The following is a 24,166-nucleotide window of genomic DNA, read 5'->3' as shown; positions in this document are numbered from 1 at the left end:
TAAAAGCAGATATATTAATTTATTATTTATTACCAGCTGCTTCCAATATTCCAAGAGCCATCAACTCTAGAATGCAAGTGGCTTGTTCACAATATTTTACAGTTTGTATTGTTTTGATATTTATATTCATTTGAACTCATTTTATTACCCAGCACTGTTGTCAAAGAAGTACTTTGCCTGTGTTCGTCTCTTCTCAAGTTCATCTATGGAGTTCACAGGTTGGTATTCTTCTACAGGAAAAGTCTGGCTTTTAACAATCTGTGACATCACCTGAAAGGTGGTGTCTGGTGGGTAACAAAGACCAACTCTGATCCAGTCACCTCTGTAAGAAACAAAAAGGGAATTCATCACCACATGAAATGGGCACGTGTGGTCTCTTTCTTACAAAACGCAATCTTGATACAGAACCAGCAAATATTTAGGGAATTATTATGTTATAGCAGTGGAAATAGAGAATTTATATTCATACTAAAGCTGTATATTTACGTAAATGAGATTGATTTTTCTTATATTGCCTGATTTTTACGACAGTGGTACCCAACCCATTGCTCAAAATAAAAGGGGTAGTAAAGTCAGATTTTTTATTTATACCTGCAGGTAGGCCTATAATAGGGCTTACCTGCAGGTACAGAAAAAAGCTTCTAAACATGCACTGTTTAGGAAATATTTACTTTAGCAGCAGCCAGTGACGTCACCGACACATGCGCACTGTGCTCTCAATGGATGGCATTCTGTCCATTGAGAGAGCTGTGCCACAGGATGGATGTCATCAAGGCCTGACCAAACAGTTGTAGCCCGCAAACCCAGAAAGAAAGACCGAGTAAAGATGGAAGCCCTGTCAGCAGTGAAAACACACTGCTGGAGGGCTTCATTTTAAGGTTAGTCTGTCATATTGTGCTAGTATGCAATCCATACTAGCACATTATGACATTATCCTGCAGGGACCCTTTTTTTTTTTTTTTTTTTTCCACTACCTCTAACTTGTTGAAAAACATTACTTACTTGAACCCTTAATATGTTTTACACTTGTCATAAAAAAGAGCAAATGCAGTAATCCCCACTCCACTAAACTAAAAGTAACCCATCCCCCCAAAGCCAGGGTTGCTGCGATGTTGCCTTTTTGCTATAGCCACACCTGCAAAGACATATACTTTCTTGCATCCTATCCCATACTTGGGATGCTGGTAAGTATAGACTTCAGGCGAGGTAGAAAGAATAAGTCTGCTTTATTGCATTTTATTGTACTTTATGAACGGTTTCTCTTCAAAATGGTCATTTCAATTCTCAAGACAAGATAATTCCTTCCCATCAAACAAAATGTTAAAATTAGCACATAAGATATAGCATTGAAATACATTCACTAGGTTTTAATTTATATGATTTGACTAAAGGGTTAAACAGTATTATACAATAAAAAAATGGGTTTCTATTTTTCATATTTTGTAAGATCCAAGGATGTCAAACTTAAGGTGGCAGGGAAAACTGCTCTGTTTGATAAGATCATGTTTTATAAGATCAACCATCAAGCAATGGAATCCCAACTCACTTATCAAAGTTTACTAGGTAAAGATGAATAGTTTGTGGAGCTTGTGCATTCCAGTGTATGGTGTAACCTTTCTGCAACATCACTACTGGCTGATACTGCTGGTAAGGAGCCTTTTGGTTAATTCCTCTAAGAGACATAGGCTTGGATGGGTACTCATCTCTTGCAATGGTCACTGTTAGATTCTGTGGATTTCGAGCTTGAATATAGACCTAGTGAAAAGAGAAAAAACATATAAATGTTATATTTTAAAGAGCCGTTTACAGCTTTATTCCTTTGCTTGTTGACTGTGTATAATGCTTTGGGTAAAGTTGTGCACTAACCTGATGCCTTACGATTTTAAAATACTTGATGTGCCACGTGTGCACAACTTTAACCAATGTTATTTTATTTCGGATCCATTTAAAAAGAGAACTCTGCGCCCCCCCCCCATTAAAAATGTGTGTTGCAGCTTTAACATACATTCATCTGCACTTAAGAGTTTTCCACCCTACTTGCACCACAGTGGGATAAGATGTTGGGGTTGTGGCCATCAGCGTTATGACTTGATTCACAAGAGCATGTAGCTAGCCATTCAGCATCAGCACTTGGCCACACCTAGTCCTGCCCACTAATTTCTGGATTGGCAGCACTGCCTATATTGCTAAAACCCTTCCACAAGTAGCTGCAGGAGAACTTTGCTCAGTCAGGAGAAGGTAAAGAAGTTTTCTTTTGCTTGCTTTGTGAGGCTTGTTCATCACATAGTAACTTGATTTGATCCTTTAGACCAGGGGTCTTCAAACTATGACCCTCCAGTTGTTCAGGAACTACAATTCCCACCATGCCTAGTCATGTCTGTAAATGTCAGAGTTTTACAATGCCTCATGGGATATATCGTTCCGCAACAGCTGGAGGGCCATAGTTTGAGGATCTCTGCTTTAGACTATCATAAAGAAGCCTTTAGTTGTCCTTTAAAAATTTTAAAAAATATGGCACACAGTATATAAAAAAATGAATGTTCTGGTGCATTTTAATGTGTGACATTGTGCATATCCATGTTGCTATAAAGCCATCATTAAAATCAAGGCCAGGTCCACAGGTTCCCAAACACTGAAAACTTTCAGTGAGCCACAATCTGTGGACAAACTGGGCTTGCTCCAAATGTTGCCTTGTGGAACGCTCGCCATGGAATTCTACAAACGTTAACTGAAAAGGCAGCGGTTAAGGCAGTCCGTATATCAGCCAAAATGCAGTCACACTACACATGGATCATTTCTACAGGCAGTACAGGTGATGTCATATAACCACACAGGGACAGTTAAGACTTTGGCACAGTGCAGCATTGCATTGTGAAACTGATGGAAACACATGAATAAACACACACAAAACAAAATAGGGTATCAAATATCAGTGTACTTCTTACAATAACTAACATAGAGCAGGAAAATTCAACTCAAAACACAAAAGGCAAAAAGAAAACCGATTAAAAACAATACTGACAATAGAACAGTTACATCTTCAGCAGCTATATACAATAATGAACATACAATTTTTATGTAACAGTGAGAGCAGTTCATGCTTAGCCCAGTAATAATGAACACATGATCCATAGTTTCATGTAGCTTACATAACCCAAGTGAACTAGAGAAATTCTAGGAAATACTAATGATGCTGTCAGAAGACACAGATGGAGTTGGAAAATATATCTGCCTTCACTATAATTTGAGATTACGCGCTAATGATAATTCATTTTAATTACAAACACTTTTGCTAGATTCCGCCATTCTAAAAAAAAAAAAAACACACAGACATAAATTAGACAATTTACACATGTAAATACTAATTTGCTGTAATACTTTTCCACCCACAGTATATTGGATTTTATGCATAAATCATTTTTAAAATCTGCTTGTCAGTGCTTCTTGTTTCTAAATTAAACAAGGTTGTTAAAAAAAATAAAATAAAAAAATAAACTATTTAGATACTATTTATGCTAGACATAAAAGCCACATTGTACAAATCTTCTGTTTCGTATACATCTATAATCTTTTTTTTTTTTTCTTCTTTTCTATTAAAATATGTACATACTTCTAAATACAAATGCATAGTAAATACATTCATACTAATTTCTAAAACTTGGTTACTACACTAATCAACCTGTAAAAGAAACATGTTGTTCATATTGGGGACCTCTATTGCGAAAATGCAAAATTAACTGGTGGTCCCTTTCTTGAAAAAGTATTCTTCCCCTTTAAATTTTAAACATTTTGTCATGTTGCAACCAAAAACATAAATGTATTTTATTGAGATTTTATGTGATAGACAAACACAAAGGGGCACATAGTTGTAAAGTGGAAGGAAAATGATAAAATGGTTTTCAAAATCTTTTACAAATAAATATCTGAAAAGTGTGGCATGCATTTGTATTCAGCCCCCCTAATTTAATACTTTGTAGAACCACCTTTCGCTGCAATTACAGCTGCAAGTATTTTTCTACCAGCTTTGCACATTGAGAGAGTGACATTTTTGCCCATTCTTCTTTGCAAAATAGCTCAAGCTCTGTTAGATTGCATGGAGAGCATCTGAACAGCAATTTTCAAGTCTTGCCACAGATTCTTAATTGGATTTACGTCTTGACTTTGACTGGGCCAGTCTAAAACATGAATATGTTTTGATCTAAACCATTCCTTTGTAGCTCTGGCTGTATGTTTAGGGTCATTGCCCTGCTGGAAGGTGAACCTCTGTCACAGTCTCAAGTCTTTTGCAGACTCCCAACAGGTTTTCTGTTAAGATTGCCCTGCATTTGGCTCTATCCATCTTCCCATCAACTCTGACCAGCTTCCCTGTCCCTGCTGAGAAGCATCCCCACAACATGATGCTGCCAACACCATGTTTTACAGTGGGGATGGGGTGTGCAGGGTGATGTACAGTGTATGTTCTCCGCCACACATAGCATTTTGCTTTTAGGCCAAAAAGTTCAAATTTGGTTTCATCTGCTCAGAGCTCCTTCTTCCATACGTTTACTGTGTCCCTCACTGGACTTCTTATGGCTTTCATTCAACAATGGCTTTCTTCTTGCCACTCTTTCATAAAGGCCAGATTTGTGGCGTGCACAACAAATAGTTGCCCTATGGACTGATTCTCCCACCTGAGCTGTGGATCTCTGCATCTTCTCCAGAGTTACCATGGGCCTCTTTGCTGCTTCTCTCATTACTGCTCTCCTTGCCCAGCCTGTCAGTTTAGGTGGTTGGGAATGTCTTGGTAGGTTTGCAGTTGTGTCATACTCTTTCCATTTTTGGATGATGGATTGAACAGTGCTCCGTGAGATGTTCAAGACTTGGGATGTTTTTTTTATTAACTATCTCTGCTTTAAACTTCTCCACAGCTTCCCTGACCTGTCTGGTGTGCTCCTTGGCCTTCGTGATGCTGTTTGTTCACTAAGGTTCTCTAAAAAATCCCTGAGGGCTTCACAGAACAACTGTATTTATATTAAATATCACACAGGTGGACTATTTACTAATTCAGTTACTTCTGAAGGCAATTGGTTCCACTAGATCTTAGTTAGGAGTATCAGAGTAAAGGGGGCTGAATACAAATGCACACCACACTTTTCACATATTTATTTGTAAAAAAGTTTGAAAAACATTTATCGTTTTCCTTCCACTTCACAAATATGTGCCACTTTGTGTTGGTCTATCACATAAAATCCTAATAAAATACATTCGAGTTCTTGGTTGTAGCATGACAAAATGTGGAAAATTTCAAGGGGTATGAATACTTTAAGGCACTGTATATGTGTTCTGAGTCTATTACAGAGAATTAAAACCACTGGATCAGTACAGAAGCCAGACAACCAGTTTTTTTAGAAGTAGAATAAAAAATTCTCTGACCTGTGCATATGTTCCACTACAGATAACTCCATTCCATTCTGTGATGTTTATACATTTAGGGTGCCTGATCAAGTAATTATCCATTCGGGCCACAAAAGTATTATTATAGTTGGTAACAGACCCATCCACGTCATGGAAAATAGAATTTTTATCTCCATCCAGATCACCTGTTTCGAACCATGGTCCAGACTGTCCAAAAAATGCTCTCAATGAAACCTGCAAAAATATAATAAATGGATTTCCTGTGGGTGGCAAGGTAGCAGCATCTTCAGTTAGTCATATGTTTAGCTTTAGGGAAATATGCAGTAGATTTATATTGCAACCAAAGAGTTTCATTTTTTTTTTCTGATTGGATGGTTTGCTATACCTGTTCCAATTATTATATGCTGCATAACTTTAAAACAGTGCTTGTTTAATAAAACAATTAATATGCTGCTGTTGTCAACTTAATTCTTGCTGTCAATTTCAAGATCAGGCAAACTGTAGAAAGAGAATACCTAACTGGATACTTTGGTTAACAACTATATTTTCCCTTTTACCAAATTTTTCCCTCTACGTTTAATAAAAAGCACATGATAAAAAAGGGATTACTGAGACTTATCTGGTAAGTGAAAAGAATGAAACTTTAAAGATCAGCTCTGCTTACTCAAAACATAAGTTGTAACAGATATGTGGTTTTTATTTTAACTGAAGACATGTGTTATTGACCTCCAAAGCAAATAATATGGGGAAAGCTTTAAAAATACAGAAGGGAGTCCTGCTGTAAACCAAGGGACATATTTTCTGCAGCAACACAGAATTCAACATATAAAAAGTAAAAAGACTGTTTTTCGAGTGGTTATTTATTGTCCAGCTGAAGGTTTTTGGATAGCCAATAATGAATAATATTTCCTCATCTGTTCAATTAAACATTAATACACATGATGCAGCTTGTGGTAGCCCAATAAGAAATACTTGTTAAGCTAAATAAAATTACAGGCCAAGCCGATATGTTAACATGCATATGCTAACATATTTGGCCTATGTTCCCCCACACTCCTACCAGTCTTACATATAGCATGGACCCCATTCCCCATTTATATTGTATTATTCCCTACCCTTGTTACATACTACAAAGCTCCTTCCTTGAATTTCCCTGCAAATCATTTCCTAGTAAACATCAACACAAATATTCATTAGTTTTTTTTTTTTTTAACCCAAGTAAGTTTTCTCACTACTTTGATATGTGATAGCAGACGCTATCACTAATCCATGTCAAATGTTATGTCAATTTTACTACAGCCAAATAATATTGGTCTTGATCAAATGTTCAAAGACATCAACATTGCTTAAAGCGGAGTTCCACCCTCAGAATAATTTTTTTAACAAAAATAGCCCATTAATATTAATACATCTCGCTTGACAAAACCGCTATTTGTATATTTAGGAGTTGAACCGTGTATATGTTTAGTGAAAATCTTACTTTTAAAACTGCTGCCTGTGCGTTGTCATCTTTAGTAAGGGCATCTGAAACCGCAGTGTAAGACTTAGTGACCTTCTTCCTGCTTGTTGTTCATTCTGGCTACCCAGAATGCAGCAGGAAATCCCGCACATGGGCAGTACTATGCTTTAGGCATAGTACAGGTTGCTATAGAGACGTTGGCTCTGGAGGAAGTTTCCGCCCTCTATATCTCTTCCCCTCCTCCCGGAAGACACAAGCGAGAGAGAGAGAGAGAGAGAGTCAGATAGACACTGCCAGCTATTATGGTTAGGAAAGCTCTTGTCTGGCTAATGGGGAACTTTAATGTAACGGATGGATGGCAGCACTATGAATTGGGGCAGCATGGTTATTGTGGCAGCAACGCTGTGATGGCACCCTTTGATTTGGGGCAGCATTGTGGAAGTATGGCTGGATCGATGTAACACAGTGATGGGGGCAGGACAGTGATGGGGTCTGCAATGTGCATTGATGGATGGATGTCACACTGTATTGGGATCAGCACTGTGCATGCATGCATAAATGGATGGATACATTTCACACTGTTATGGGGTCAGCACTTTGCATGGATGGATGCATGTCACACTGTGATGGGGTCAGCACTGTGATGGGGTCAGCACTGTTGATGGATGGATGTCACACAGTGATGGGGTCAGCACATGGTGTGTGTGTGTGTGTGTGTGTGTGTGTGTGTGTGTGTGTGTGTGTGTGTGTGTGTGTGTGTGTGTGTGTGTGTGTGTGTGTGTGTGTGTGTGTATATATATATATATATATATATATATAATAAAACAATTTTTTGTAATATAGAGAGAGATTTTGAAGATATTAATTATTTGATAGCGTATTAAAAATGATGTAAGGTGAGCTACTATGGCTGTCATTCAAAATCTGTAATTTTTAAAAAGTATATTAAAAGTGTATATTTAAGAAAATTGCAATGAATGTGCCCCCATCAGAGTTGCCCTCTAATTGCACGGACAAAAATGTTACCATCACATTGCCCTAAATAGAATATCACCCACCACATTTCACCAATAATAATGCCCCCATCACAGGTCTGCTTTCACAATGCTGCCATCACATTTCCCCCATCACAGTGCTGCTATGTTATTGCCCACCATCACAGTGCGACATACATCCACCCACCCACAGTGATGCCACCAATAGCAGTGCCATCACATCGCCACCCCCTTTACATTGTGCCCCTTTACATTGTGTCCCCGTGCGGTGAGAGTTCCCCTTTACATTGTGTCCCCTGTGCGGTGAGCGTTCCCCCTTTAATTTGTCCCCTGTGCGGTGAGAGTGACCCTTTAATTTGTCCCCCGTGCTGTGAGAGTGCCCCTTTAATTTGTCCCCCGTGCGGCGAGAGTGCCCCTTTAATGTCCCCCGAGCTGTGAGAGTTCTCCTTTAATGTGCCCCGTGCGGCGAGAGTGCCCCTTTAATGTCCCCCGAGCTGTGAGAGTTCTCCTTTAATGTGCCCCGTGCTGTGAGAGTTCTCCTTTAATGTCCCCCGTGCTGTGTGACTGCTCAGTAATCAGATAATATTCCTCCATTTCTCACTATGAAAAGCACAGAAGAATAATCCGTTCTGTCCCCATAGAATCTAGTGCAGAGAGCGAGGTAGAAACTGACATTACATTCTCTCCCCTCTGCTCTCTCACTATCATTGGATAATGCATCCGATACACTGCCCCGCCCCACCCCGCCTCCGTCCCGCCTCCGCCCCGCCTCCTCAGTGAGTTCCAGGGATGTAATGCTTTCAGTCACTGATAGGAGGCGGGGCGGAGGCGGGCGAAGCACGGACTGAATGAAATACATCCCTGAGCCCTGAAAATCACACGAGATTTCGTCACCAGGCGAATTGCAAGGGCTGCTGGGATACAATGTCCCAGGAGCCCTTGCAAATCGCCGAGTGACGTAATCGCCGAAAGCATCAAGACCAGGAAGTGCAGATGAATACAGAAGATAAAAGGTATTTCCAAAAAAAAAAAAAAATAATAAAATAGTTTACATTGGTATTAGCATACTTAAAGGGGATTGCATACAGCTCAACTTGCAAAAATGGGTGGAACTCCACTTTAACCAATTCAGACAAAATGGTACCATAACGCTTGCCTATGGATGATTTAAAATGGGACTTAACTGTACCTGACCAGACCAATACACACTGAAAAAGCGATTTATTTCATTTTTAATACTCAAAGCAAACTCACCCATCGATCCGTCTCCATATTTTATTGTGTTGATAAATCGGAACACGTGCCCCCAGCATTTCTAGTGGTGGTCATCTTGAGTAAGGGCAGATGATTCATGTAGCATTTTATTCCTGGAATTCATCCGCCCATACTGTGATTAGGCCCTAGAAAATCTCGTACACGTGCAGCAAAATATACACATGCTGCCCGTACAATTTTTCAAGGTCAGACGTGCGTAACGGAGGGCTTGCGTAACGGATGGCGTGCGAAACGGAGAAAGCCCCTCCTCCAGACAAAAGAAAAAATGCCCAGGTAGAATTCTGGGAAGAATAACATTTTGTGCGCCATCAGCCTATACCACATACAACAAACATATCAAGATAAAATTAGCTGTGCAACATTAGTAAAAATATCTGTGCAACACCATATGCTTCTATAGTGCATGAAAAATCAGATAAAGGAAGAAGTCCAACTGAATAATGAAAGTTGTAAAGACCACTCACAAAGGAGAGCAAACTCCCTCTGTGTCCTTTTGAAACAGTGTGCGCTTCCTATCATGCTGAATCAATGTGTCCCAACCATGGATGGATGGATGCAGGGAGCCAGGCGTCACCCAGCGCAATCAAGGAGTGTAAAAATTCCCACTCACCAGAGGGTGTTGATCCTCCTTATGGCAATAGGATCAGACATGCTTATCTGGTCTCTGTGACTGAAATGGCATGTCAACAATCCTTCCTCCTCTGCCTCTCAAAAGATCCAAGTTCCAGGGGTGGTTTTGCAGGAAAAATATAAAAAAAAAACGAAGAGCGATCCCCACTTCGTGTGATAACGTAAGGTAGTCTTTATTGGTTTAAAAAAATCCCAACAGTGCCATAAAACTAAATACAATAAAATGTCATTTGTAAAAAAAACTCCCGTACAGGCTACCACACAAAGCACAGGAAGCCAGGTAGGCCAGACCCGCCAGAGGGCAGCTTGCATTTCAACTATGGGTTAGTAAGTCACGGCGTGCATCCCAGCTTGACGCGTTCCATGATCAAATGTGACGTCTTCTCAAAATGTGACGTTTGATGATGAAACGCGCCAAGCTGGGAGATGCACTGCGACTTACTAACCCGTAGGTGGAATGCACACTGGCCTCTGGCGGGTCTGGCCTACCTGGCTTCTTGTGATTAGTGCAGTAGCCTGTACGGGAGAGTTTTTTACATATGACATTTTATTGTGTTTAGTTTTATGGCCCTGTTGGGATTTTTTAAGCAAATAAAGACTACTTTACGTTATCACTCGAAGAGAAGGTCGCTCTCCGTTTTTTTATGTTTTTCCTGCAAAACCACCCCTGGAGCTTGGATCTTTTGAGAGGCAGAGGAGGAAGGATCGGGGACATGCTATTCGGGTCAGAGAGACCAGACACGCCCGTTTGATCCTATTGCCATAAGGTAAGGAGGATCAACACCATCTGGTGAGTGGGAATTTTTACATATTGATTCCACTTGTACCTTGCTACCTGCATCCATCCATCTATGGTTGGGACACATGGATTCATAGTTACATAGTTAGTCAGGTAGAAAGAAGACACAAGTCTATCTGGCTCAACCAATTAAAAAAAAAAAAACAGTAAAGAAAGCCCAACCATACAATCCTATATACACAATCCTATACCCGCAGCTGAGCAAGAGGAAGGTGAAAAAACCCCAGCAAAGCATGATCCAATTTGCTACAGCAGGGGACACATTCCTTCTTGATCCCCCAGGCAATCGGATATTCCCTGGATCAACTTTACCTATAAATATTAGTAGCCATTTATATTATGTACACCCAGAAAATAATCCAGGCCCCCCTTGTCCTTTGTGTTGACCTTAAAGTGAACAATTCAACACCAAGTTCACTATATGGGCCCCTTATGTATTTATACATGTTGATCATCCCCCCCCCCCCTTAATCTCCTCTTCTGAAGAGAGAATAAATTCAGTTCCTCTAATCTTTTCTCCTAGCTGAGCTCCTCCATGCCTCTTATCAGTTTGGTTGCCCTTCTCTGCACTTTCTTCAGTTCCCCGATATCCTTTTTAAGAACTGGTGCTCAAAATTGAACTGCATATTCCAGATGAGGTCTTACTAATGATTTTTGATTTTTACAGGGGCAAAATGATATCCCTCTCTGGAGTCCATCCCTCTGTTAATATAAGAAAGGACTTTGCTTGCGAAACCACAGCTTGGCATTGCATATTATTAAGCTTAGGATCTACCAGAAGACCCAGATCCTTCTCCGCTATGGAATCCCCCAGTTCTACTCCCCCTAGTATGTATGCTGCATGCATATTCTTAGCCTCCAAGCGCATAACTTTACATTTATCAACAATAAAACCTGATTTGTCACATAGTTGACCAATGAAACAATGCATTGAGGTCAGCTTGTAAATTGGAGATATCCTGTAAGGAAGTTATTCCACTGCAAAGCTTGGTGTCATCTGCAAAGACTAAAATGGTACTTTTAATCCCAGACCCTATATCATTTATAAATATATTAAAAAGTAAGGGTCCCAACACTGAACCTTGGGGTACACCCCTGATAACCTTAGACCATTCAGAGTAAGAATCATTAACCACTACTCTCTGAATTCTATCTTTTAGCCAATATGCTATCCATTTACAAACTGATCTTTCCAAGCCGTAGACTTTACCTTACACATTAGCCATGTATGGCAAACTGTCAAACGCTTCTGCATAATCCAAGTATACTACATCCACAGCCACCCCTCTGTCCAAGGTTTTCCTTGCCTCCTCATAAAAAGAAATCAGGTTTGTTTGGCAACTTCTGTCTTTCATGAATCCATGCTCTCTGTTGCTTAAAATATTTTTTTTCCAGGATTAACTCATCTATGTGGTCTTTTATTAAACTCTTCAGTATCTTCCCGACTATAGAAGTTAAACTAACAGGTCTATCGTTACTTGGCAAAGACTTTGATCCCTTTTTAAATATAAGCACCACATTGGCCCTACGCCAAACCAGTGGTACTATTCTAGTCCTGAACGAGGCCCTAAAAATTTGAAACAAAGGCTTTGAAATTCTTTTAGGATGCGTGGGTGGATGTCATCTGGTCAATGCGCTTTATCCACCCTTATTCTGTCTAAACATTTCTGGACCAAATCACTTTTGACCCATTGTGGATCATTTGGGACTGTGTCAATACCATCCTCATTATGGTCATGAAAACGATGGGAGCAGCACACCGTTTCAAAAGGACACAGAGGGAATTCTCTGTCCTTTGTTGGTTGTCTTTTCCACTTTCATTATTCACTTTGACTTCTTCCTTTATCTGATTTTTTATGCACTATAGAAGCATACGGTGTTGCACAGCTAATTTTATCTTGATATGTTTATGTTGTATATGGTATAGGCTGATGGTGCACTGTAAATATTATCAAGTGCTGTTTTCAGCTTAGAGTATATTGACTGGTAGTGTTTTTTTTTTTTCTATCATCATTCACCTATTGGTTGACACAGCCGCTGCCGAGTTTATTTTTCATTTATTTGCACTTTATATATAATTTATTTTGCATATTTTTTTATTACATTATTGTGGCCTAGACCAGGAACCAACTAAAGAAATGTAATAAAAAAAATAAATAAATGAAAAAAAAAAAAAAAGTTTAAAATTAGTAAATCTAAAATATACCTTTCTATCCATCTACTAAGGCTAGCAGCATAAGGATTAGAACTAGTTAATTTTGATTAAGAGAGATGGGTTCCACTTTAATCCATTACAGAGAATGTAGCAGGAAAAAAAAGGATCTGTTACTTTAGTTTTATAGAAGCTGCACCCATGGGAAGAGCTAAAAACTCTGCAGATAGACCCAGCTTCTGGTGTTTCAAAAGATATGAGACAACTTTGTTGGATATAGCCTTTAATGCCACCAAAGACTCTTGAAGTATGCAGAAGTCAAGCAAAGTTGGATTTCGGCTCATTCTTCCACTTGCATTAGAGTAACATTTCTATGTTTTAACTTATGGAAAGAATTATCAAACTGAAACTCTGCATATTGCCTGACTGAATGTAAACGCTCCTTTCATGCTGATGATCCCTGGGTCCACAAAGGTTGTGGATTGAATTCCCCTGCTCACATTGACTATGAAATCAAGCATTAACTACAGAGACAAGTGGTAAGATAATTTAATAATTTTTCTCATATGGTTTGCGTTCTTGTCTAATTTACTATGCAAAAAGCCCAACTCTGTACTACAATCCAAAGGCTGCTTTCACACTAATCCGCTGCCAAAACGTGGCAAAAACACATATGCTTTTTAGCCGTGATTTTACCACGTTTGTGGTGCGGTTTTTAAAGGACATGTAAATCAAAGACCGCACCAAAAACCCATTGGGGCACATTTTCCACTGCTTTCAATGGGAAGGCGCATTTTTGGGGCTCTTTTTTTTAGCTCCCCAAAGATGCTCCAAAGATACTGTAAGCAGGATTTTTTTTTCACTGCAACGGAAGTGCACCACCCTAGTGGGAACACATTCATTGGTTTAAAAAGGAAGCATTTTTCTTGAGCTTTTCGGGCACTTTTTTTTTTTTATATATATTAAACGCAAAAGCGATGGAAAAACTCGACAGTGTGAAAGGGCCCTAATACACCTATACCCATTACCCCACATAAAAGTAAAATTGAAACAATATAAAAATATTTCCCCCAAAAAAAGCCACAAAGCATTTACCAAAATACATGACCTAGTGAAAAAGAACAGTGTAAAATATAACCCTTAGTTTTCTTTAATAAAGGCCAAGCAACTTGACAGAAAATTCCTTTACAACTTGTAATTCCTCTCAAAAAAGAGGAATTGTACGTGGATGCAACCCCTATCCTTGAATAAAGAGTAAATATCTTGTTTATTTTTGAACTCGTGACAGCGAGAATTATATGTGGATAACTATGGTCTCAAGAACGCAACAATGTTGTTTACAGCACCTAAGTGGCCTTTAATTATTTTTGCCCACCTCATTTAACTTCTTAATGGATGCTTTTATCACTTAAAATGGATACAATCTAAACTTCTATACAATAAGAATATTGTTTCTCTTAGGAGATCAGGGCAGCTATAAAAAACTTCCCAAACTAGTGAAATGATATACACAAGCATGCTGCACTGACTAGATTAGCGGAGAAAAAAAAATCAATACATATACCATGTATAAAAGTTTACTTACATTGGCTCCAAATTTAAGAAATGAGACATTATTTCTTGGAGTAAGCTGCCATGGATTTTTCATAAGAAAGCCAATAGCACTGGTAAATCTGTCAGGTGTTGGCACAAAGTTTTTGAAGGTGCTCTTTGTAAGGCGAATTGGCCCATCATATATCTGAAAGCCTCTGATTGGAAAGGTCCTGAAAGAGACCAAAAAATAAAATAAAAAAATAAAAAGGTTTGACCAATTTCTAAAGACGGTTTCCTAGGGTACAGTACAGAACCCAGGATTCTTTAAATCATTACAAGTAGGTTATGCAGAACTTCCCTTTGGGTAATTAGACACTGGCAAAAAAAAAAAAAGAAAGAAAGGCTGCAGGGACATTCCCTACATGAACTCTCCCAATCCCAGCTAGCCTTTGTAGAAAGCAATAGGGAAATCATAAAAAAAGAAGGAAGAGTCCTGTGCACTGTATTTAACTCCAGCCAACTGATTTTACTGGCAAGTCAAAAACCCCATTTCCCTGATAGTATTAAATCCTTACGATTGGGAAGGTGGGCAACACAGCAAAAAATGCCAACAGGTCCACATAACAAACAGGTCAAGAAGGGCTTGAACATTCTACTTGCAAAATTTTAGGCCAGGTGGTAGCCTTGCAAACCTGAGAATCAGAAAACTAAAACTGTAAAAGGAAGGGAAATATCATGATTAAAGCTGGAAGGCAGAGACCACCTTTGGAAGAAGGGAGGCCTTAAGATACCCTTGTCCTTGTGCAGTACTAGGAAATGCTCTTTACATGATATGGCGAATAACTCAAGAGACTCACCTCGCAGAGGTGAGAGCCACAAGAAAGGTTGTTATATGGTAAGTTCCGAGAAGGGAGTATCCCTCATAGGTTTGAAGGGCGACTTCTGAAAAGCTGAGAGAACCAGATGGAGATCCCAAGGGGGTACAAGGCATCAAATAGTGGGAGAGATGTGAGCTACTCCTTGAAAAAAGACCTTCGCTGAAGAGTGAAAAACCAAAGGTCTCAAAAACAGAACAAAAGCTTATATTTGTCCCTTGAAATGGTGTGCAAAGCCAATTTTTGGTTTAGACGAGACTAGAGGAAGGAAAGGACACTGTCCCATGAGTATTTTCTACGATAAGAAGTTCCTCAACTTGCACTAAGCAATTAGGCACTCTAGGTCACGAAGTGAACTTCCAAGCCTTTAAGATGTTAGGGTTGGCTAAAAGCTAGCAACCGAAAAGCAATATGGAACACTGGTCCTTGGGACAGGAGGTCCATACAATCTGAAGAGCCCACAAAGCGTCTGCCAGAAGCTGGAGTATGTCTGGGTATTATGTCCTCCTGGGCCAATTTGGAGCTAATGCCAGAATGCGGTCCTTGATCCTGCAGGGCAGATGAAAAATAAGGATGGGCAGAAAGGCATAGATCAGATTGAAATGATCTCACAATATCACCAAAGCTGTCACTGTCTATGGACCTGGTGACAAACATGTACAGTTTGTTGTTGAATTTGAACACAGAATTCAACATCTGGTATTCCCCCAGCTGTGGCTAAGGACTTTAAAGAACATCCAGATGGGGAGTATTCTTACACCCAATTATCACCTTAATGCCTTGGTCACCTTAAGACCGCTGTTAACCATGATCAGTGAGAAAACTGGGATTTCTGTTATCTGAGGAACAAGAACCAAGAGATGTTACTTGGTCAGTTTCCTGAATCCAAAAAGGAAGAGGCAAGGTGCACACACAGAGTAACCACCCTAAGAATGAGGTGGCACATATGCAGAACACAATTAAGATCAAGCAAGCGTGGTACAGCGTAACTATGACAACTAACAATCGTCTGTACAAAGGCAGAAAGGATTAGAACAATTTTGTGGCCAACATCAGACCCCCATCATTTGTTAGATGGGTCCAGTGATGACATCTGGAAATGGGAGGATCCAACCGAAGCTCTGCAGAACCTCTAAAGCCTGTTGGATGTTGGCTGACAGTTACAGGTAAAGATTACAGTAATAGCCCAGGTAACCCCACAATATGAATTACCTGAGAATGGAGAAAAGCCAAAGTCAGGGCAAAAATAGACCAAATGTGAGGGTGACAAACTGGTAATGCATTTCACCCACTGCAAAAAGCAGATAGTGCCGATAAGGCAGAAAAAACAGAAATATGCAGATAGGCATCCCATATGTCTATGGAGGCCAGGAAATCCCTGGATGGATGGGGACAATGACTAATCTGGCACTTTCCTTGCAAACTTTCTAAGCTTAACTAAAAAAGGTTTTTTAGATCCAGAAAGGGTAAAAGTCCTACATTAAGTTTGGAAATCCTAAAAATGTTAGAGTAAAAATTTGATAGTTCTCCTGGTACAGGATAATGAATCTTTGACTCAAAAAGCGGTTGGACAACAGAAAGCACAATCACCTGCTAAATTAGGTAAAGAGACAATTTCGAGACCATGAATCTGGGGTGATGTAGAGTGCAAAACTCCAGTTTGTAAACCCTGCAAAACACACTCTAGACCTAGGCGTCTGAGATGTTCTGAAGGTAGCAGTCTTTGCACACCTCAAATGGGAATAAAATTGGCACCCTTGGCGAATTAAAAGTGCTTCAGCCCTGTGCTCATCAATTTAGTAGAAGAAATTAAAGGTGATTTAGCCCTATCCTGGCTTCACCCTCAACAGATGGCATACTCCCACAGGGGTCTTCACAGACTGGGCTCCACACCAAGTGCCCATGGCTTTGGACCTTTAAAAGCTAACTCTGCCAAGGGGTGCAGCAGGATCCAGTGCAAAGCTATATTACAGTCTGACCCGCTGTCTTCCACCAGGGAGAAAAGTCCTGGTGCAGTCTCCCAGGGCTCTGTTGAGTCCAAACCTGAAAGCTGAGGCAAAGTGATGCAGAAATCATATATAAAGGAATTAATCTAGAAGAAAATGTTCAGAGTCTGAGAAAGAAAAATAGCCTGAAAGCTTCTTTCATAGGAGGGAAGAGGTTCATCCCCAACTGCCAGTGTCCAATCACCTTAAGGTAGCTGCATACATCTCAGTCACAATTTAAAGAAGCTTGTGTCGTGTACGACCAGAAAAAAAATTGTGTTTAGCATTCACCAAATACCAATAATCAATGCACAGGGCATTATTGATGTTATCCCTCTGTACAGCATTCTTTTCTAGCAACTAGAGATTTTTCCAAATTAAAGCCAACTCATCGCTCCAATTACCCAAATATGGAATCTAATTTCGGATTATAATTCATTGTATGAACATCTTTCCAGTGGATGAAAGAAGTTTTATCTTAAGAGAAAAAATCCCTAAAGGAAGCACCCTTGTGCACATACACTAAAAACATTACATTATAACAAAGCGCCAACATTCTCTCTCAAGACTTAGCTATGAATAGGCAGGAAAATTATTCATACATTCATCCATCTTAATTTAAAAATATAACCAAAGAAAAAATACCTCGTACCTCGGCCAGAGAAGAATAAAAGTAAACATTCATTGCATACATATGAACCATTTTATAGCACGCAGAGGCATGTACCAACTAATATTTCTTGGAAACCTTTTACATCTCATCAACCTCATTATGTAATGCTACAAGGCCTTTATGACAAAAAGTATAATTTTTGGTATACAGCAAAAAAAGAATTTAACTGCTAAATTAGACCCACTTTATTGAAGGTCTTTACTAAAATTGCAGCGCAAACAGTTTAAAGAAAAGGCCATATTTTACCATCTGATTAAATGTTTTGTGGAATTGCATGGCCTGATGTGCAAAGTATTAACATTTTTCTACAAATCTTCATAAACATGGCTTAATCTTGAGCCTTTCATTCTTCTAAAAATGTACCTGTTCCGAGGAAGTGTGCGATTTTTATTATAGACGCCTCCTGTCCCCCAGTATTTGTTTTGGCCTCCCTGAAATCCATAATTTCTACTTTCTCCAATAAACAGAGATTCAGAGACTTCCTGGCTGGAGCCTTCATCTTTCGGAAAGCTTCCGTCACTGTGGAAAATGGAAGAATTAAAATTTTTACCTAAAAATCTGAGCTGGTCTGTCTGCTATACAGAACAGTTAAACACCAACATTAGCCATTAGATCTTCAAAACATAACAAAAACAAAGTGTTTAAGATATTACCATATCAACAGTATATATCAGCATTTTTATAGAATAGTTGCTGTAAGAACACCAAACATAGAAAAAAAAGCACCTGAAAAGGGCACTGGCATTGCCAATGGAAGGTTTGCTAGGGTGACAGAGTAGGTGGTAAAATTTGAACAAAAGGTGTCCTTTGTAAGCACCCTTACTAGTGCTCTTGCCGGATAGCTTGTTCTGCACAAAATATATTCAGTATCTCACAAAAGTACACCTCTCATTTTCATATTTTTGTAAATATCTTAATATATCTTTTCATGTGACAACACTGAAGAAATTACACTTTGCTACAAATTAACCACTTAAGCCCCGGAAGATTTTACCCCCTTCCTGACCAGGGGGTATTTTGCGATTCGGCACTGCGTGATTTTAACGGACAATTGCGCGGTCGTGCGACGCTGTACCTAAACGAATTTGACGTCCTTTTTTTCCCACAAACAGAGCTTTCTTTTGGTGGTATTTGATCACCTGTGCGATTTTTTGATCATGCGCTATAAACAAAAAAAGAGCGTCAATTTTGCAAAAATAACAATATTTTTCACATTTTTTTATATGAAATTCCCCCCCAAAAAAAAATGTAAAAATCAAAATTTTTTAACATTTTCGGCCAATTTGTTTTATGCTACCTATGTTTGGTAAAAAAAAATAGCAAAAAGCGTATTTTGATTGGTTTGCGCAAAAGTTATCGCATTTACTAACAAAGGGAAAGATTTTTGTCATTTTTGTTGTCTTTTTTTTAACGCGTAATGGCGGCGATCTGCGATTTTTTTGCGGTACTGCGACATTGCGGCGGACAGATCGGACCCTTGACTGACATTTTTGACACTTTTGGGGTTACCAGTGACATTACTGCAGTAATCAGTGCTATACATATGCACTGTTACTGCAAAATTACACTGGTAGTGAAGGGGTTAACTTTATTTGAGAGGGAGGGGCTGTGTGTGTCCCTAGGGGCGTGATTCTAACTGTGATTGGCTGTCTGTTGAGCTATAGAAACAGTGATCAACGGTTCTACATAGTAGAACCGTGTGATCACAGTTTCTACACAGGGGAGAATGACAGGCGGCTTGTTTACACTAGCCGCCTGACTTTCTCCCTCTGCAGCGGCGATCGCAGAGTGACCGGCGGACATCGGGTCCGCCGGTCACACACGCAGGGGGTCCGTGACCACGCGGGGAGCGTGCCTCCGGCGGCGCGCGCTCGCTCCCTAGACCCTCACAGGCTAGCGACGTAGGTCTACGTCACTTTGCCTGTGAGGGGCTGACTGCCGATGTAGATAGTCGTTAGGCAGTCGGCTAGTGGTTAAAGTAGAGAGTGTACAACTTGAAAACCAGTGTAAATCTGCTGTCCCCTCAAAGAAACTCAACACACAGCCATTAAATGTCTAAACCACCAGCAACAAAAACAAGTACACCCCTAAGTGAAATATGTCCAAATGTGGCCCAAAGTGTCAATATTTGTGTGGCCACCAATATTTTCCAGCACTACCTTAACCCTTTTGAGCATGGAGCTCTCAGAGCTACACAGGTTGCCACTGGAGTCCTCTTCCACTCCTCCATGACGACATCACGGAGCTGGTGGATGTTAGAGACCTTGTGCTCCTCCACATTCCGTTTGAGAATGCCTCACAGATGCTCAATAGGGTTTAGGTCTGGAGAAATGCTTGGCTAGTCCATTACCTTTACCCGCAGCTTCTTTAGCAAGGCAGTGGTCATCTTGGAGGTGTGTTTGGGGTCGTGATCATGTTGGAATACTGCCCTGCGGCCCAGTCTCCATAGGGAGGGGATAATGCTATGCTTCAGTATGTCACAGTTCATTTAGCCATTCATGGTTCCCTCAATGAACTGTAGCTCCCCAGTGCCGGCAGCACTCATGCAGCCCCACACCATGACACTTTCACTACCTTGCTTAACTGTAGGCAAGACACACTTGTCTTTGTACTCCGCACCTGGTTGCTGCCACACACGCTTGACACCATCTGAACCAAATAAGTGTATCTTGGTCTCATCAGACCACAGGACATAGTTCCAATAATCTATGTCCTTAGTCTGCTTGTCTTCAACAAATGGTTTGTGGGCTTTCTTATGCATCATCTTTAGAAGAGACTTCCTTCTAGGATGACAGCCTTGCAGACCAATTCGATGCAGTGTGCGGCATATGGTCTGAGCACTGACAGGCTGATGCCCCACCCCATCCCCCTCTGAAGCAATGCTGGCAGCACTCATGCATGTATTTCCCAAAGACAACCTCTGGATAGGACGCTGAGAATCTTCACTCAACTTCTTTGGTCAACCATGGCGAGGCCTGTTCTGAGTGAAACCTGTCCTGTTAAACTGCTGTATGGTCTTGGCCACCATGCTGCAGCTCAGTTTCAGAGTCTTGGTAACGTTCTTCTAGCATAGGCCATCTTTATGTAGAGCAGAAATTATTTATTTTTTTCAGATCCTCAGAGTTCTTTGCCATGAGGGGCCATGGGCCCAAGCGGCTTATTGGGCCCAATTTGGACATTTGTACTTACCTAGGTTGCCAGCGGTTTAGACATTAATGGCTGTGCATTGAGTTATTTTGAGGGGACAGCAAATCTACACTTTTATACAAGCTGTACACTCATTACTTTACAGTGTAGTAAAGTGTAATTTCTTCAGTGTTTTCACATGAAAAGATACAATAAAAGATTTACAAAAATGTAAGGGGTGTAATCACTTTTGTGAGATACTGTATATTTATTAAGGGGGGAGACCATTCCATACCACCCTGAGGAAGGAAAGGAGGAACACAGCTAAGGACTGGCCTGCTCCTAACATTTCCTTCCTTTATACATGACCGATGATTGTCCTGCCTGTTGTCATCTGGAGTGTCTGGGGATTGTCTATATTCTGAGGAATTGATTTGGAGTCCGTATGCAGCTTCCTTTCTTGTATGTGATGAGATGCCTGCTTGACCACTTATAACTTGGTGGTCCTGTGATTTTGGTAAGGAGATCTCTGCACCACCTGGGGTGTGAAGTGTGCTCATCCATCCTTTCAGTCACCCCTGTCTCCTCGCATGATCTTCTGGCTTCTTCCTATGGGAGTGCTGTTTCTTTGGACTGCCATTTATATAATTTATCTTTCTCATTGAATATATACATCTGGTATTTTATTCCTTTATTGCCACTAATTTATTCCTTTATTGTCATATGGTTTTAGAGCTGCACAATCTGTAGTAGTACTGTATATTTATTGGCAGAATTGGCATTTTTGTACTCATCATAAAATCAGTTTCTTAGAGTTCATTGAGAAATAGTCTTTCAGGTTATACTGCTACCTAGGAGTAGTATTGACCACCGGCAAACAAAAAAAAAATAGTTGGTCAGCCCAGTATGAACAATCCTACTCCCTGTTTTGTGGAAAACCCCCGAAGAGCATGATCATAGACACAGAGGAGTGGACTCCAAGCAATCAATGTTACGGTAAGGGACATTACATTACAGTAAGTGGTAAGTCTTGTGACTATTGAGGGATACAAGCAATCAAAGACTGTTAGCACATTAAAAGCACTCCAAGGGGTGGGCAACAAACACTTAGACACAAAAAACACAAAAAGGAACAGAACTAGGAAAATGGAAACTGCCTGTAGCTAAAAGAGCCACCTGAAGTAACTTCCAACTAAAGCGGACATTAGAGGAGGCCTGAAAATCCACCTAGTAAAACTGAGAAAAAGCGTGGACAGAAGACTAAGTGGTGGCCCTAAAAATTTTGAAAACCGTAGCCAAATACTAAAAAGGCAAGGAAGAGGATAGCACCATAACAGGTAAGGGTAAAACCTGATCCTTAAGACTACAGTAAAAAAACATGAATTAGGATTTATCTATGCCAGGGAAAGACTGAATTATTAAGATAAGTCCTCCTTATGGGGACCATCAGTAATGACAAGAGAATCAGTTTTTCTTTCTGATAGAAGCAGTGGCTGCAAGGTAAACTTGTACAGTGCAAACTACATACAGGCAATAGAGATGACCTTCTAAAGAACTGGAACTGGACAGAGGGACAGAATAACTACATCTTGATTGAGATGAAAAGCTGAAATTACCTTGGGCAGGAAGAAAGTTCTGCCCCTCAACGACACCTTGTCCTTTGCAGGACAAGGTCGCCAACTCAGAAACTCACCTCCCAGAGATGACTGCAATTGGAAGCTCAACCTTGTGATTAAGAGTGGAAAGGGAAATATCCCTGATCTATTCAAAAGGTGGTTTTTGAAGCGCCAAGAGAACCAAACTAAAATCCCAGGGAGTTGCAGGAGAGCCACATAAGGCTAAGTTCACATATATGTGGTGCAGGAAACGTAGTGAATCCTGTGCTTTTCCCATACCGCAATGAAATCACATGGCGTTCATGCAAACCGCAGCAGTCAATCAGGTCAATGTTAAAGTTAATGAACCCCCAAAATGGTTTTCAAAACGCAGTGTGATTGAGAGAATCAGATCGCTTAGTTGTAAACACCCATTCAATCCGATTCCAGTGCGGGGGAAAAAAAAAGGGTCCTGCATCTTTTTTGTGTGGATACGATGCAATTTAAACACTGTATTAAGGTCTTAATGTTGGCCTCCTGATGAAATGCGCAGGGGCATGGCTGAGACGTGCGAGTGATGTGGCGGCGAGCAGGGACACCGTAACGCGTGTGGCGGCGAGCAGGGACATCGTAAACCCTGTGGCCACGAGCAGGGACACCATAAACTGTGTGGCCGCGAGCAGGGACACTGAGTGGATTAAAGTGATCAGGAACAAATATGGGTGACAGCGAGTTACATTAATTGCTTTTATAGCCATGATGGGTTTAAAAGCAATCATTTTTCACGCTCTCCGGCTGCATTCCTGCAGCCTTTGAGAAATACTGCGATAGCGGTGATTGGCCACAGCTATCACATTGTGCAAAGCTGCTGTGAATTGTCCGCTACTATGTGCTCTCTGAGATTGATCAAAGAGATCATACATTACTAAATTATGTCAGGAAATAGCATATTGTTTACTGCTGTCCATGTGACTGATGATTGAGTACAGCGATCACAAGGTACCAGGCCTGCCAACAGCAGACACAGGACACAGCAGGCACAGACTCCCAGGGAGCGTGCACAAGCAACCAGTTCTGCGCTTCATGTACTATAGCCGGACGGAAGCAGTTAAATAGAGCTCCAAACAGAGAAGAAAAAGAACAAAATTATGCAGGTATTGTTTATTAAAGGTAAATAGGTTAATTTTTAAAAGCAACTAGCGTAGGTATCTGAAATCAACATGGTATAAGCCTCTTGAAGAATCAAGATTGGAAAAAGGAATAAGCTGTGCAAGGAGCCAGTCAGGCGTGCTTCAGTGCTCATGTGCTACCAACGAACATGCTAATAGGCTGAGTAAGCACGGTGACAGAAAGTCTGCTTAGTTTAGTTTGCTGCTCTTCCTTCACCATTCAATCACAGGCTGGGGACAGGGACAAAACCTAGTTGTATTTACCAGCAGTAGAGAATGTAGGTCTCCAGACTTTGAAAAAGGAAGTAGGCCTTATGGGTACCAAACATGATACCATAAAAAAAAAAAAAAATGTGTGTCAGTGCCCACTCTGTCTACTTTATGCTTACAGACAGCACTGCTCACATAGCTGTGTAACACTCCCACTGAGTACTGGGACCAGTGTGTTTTTTTTCTTCCCTTCAGATCTACTCTGCTATAGCATACTAAGGATACTTCATGTGAGA

At 40.4% G+C, this 24,166-nt stretch overlaps 1 protein-coding gene across 1 annotated transcript in view; it reads right to left on the bottom strand.

Moving 5' to 3' along the window:
* The window catches only part of CEMIP2 (cell migration inducing hyaluronidase 2), a 179,424-nt gene that overhangs the window by 39,457 nt on the left and 115,801 nt on the right, over positions 1 to 24,166 (bottom strand). Inside the window, exons 15-19 of the mRNA XM_082265489.1 lie at positions 18,134 to 18,289; positions 14,290 to 14,467; positions 5,413 to 5,628; positions 1,547 to 1,755; positions 149 to 322 (exon numbers count right to left, since the gene is read on the bottom strand). Coding sequence (XP_082121615.1) covers positions 149 to 322; positions 1,547 to 1,755; positions 5,413 to 5,628; positions 14,290 to 14,467; positions 18,134 to 18,289 — 933 coding nt within the window. The remainder of the gene's footprint in view (positions 1 to 148; positions 323 to 1,546; positions 1,756 to 5,412; positions 5,629 to 14,289; positions 14,468 to 18,133; positions 18,290 to 24,166) is intronic.

The sequence above is a fragment of the Pelophylax lessonae genome (assembly GCF_965119305.1).
Source record: "Pelophylax lessonae genome assembly, chromosome: 1".
In the NCBI taxonomy this organism is placed as follows: domain Eukaryota; kingdom Metazoa; phylum Chordata; class Amphibia; order Anura; family Ranidae; genus Pelophylax; species Pelophylax lessonae.
The sequence above is the reverse complement of the archived record's forward strand: the minus strand, read 5'-3'. Positions and strand labels throughout refer to the sequence as shown.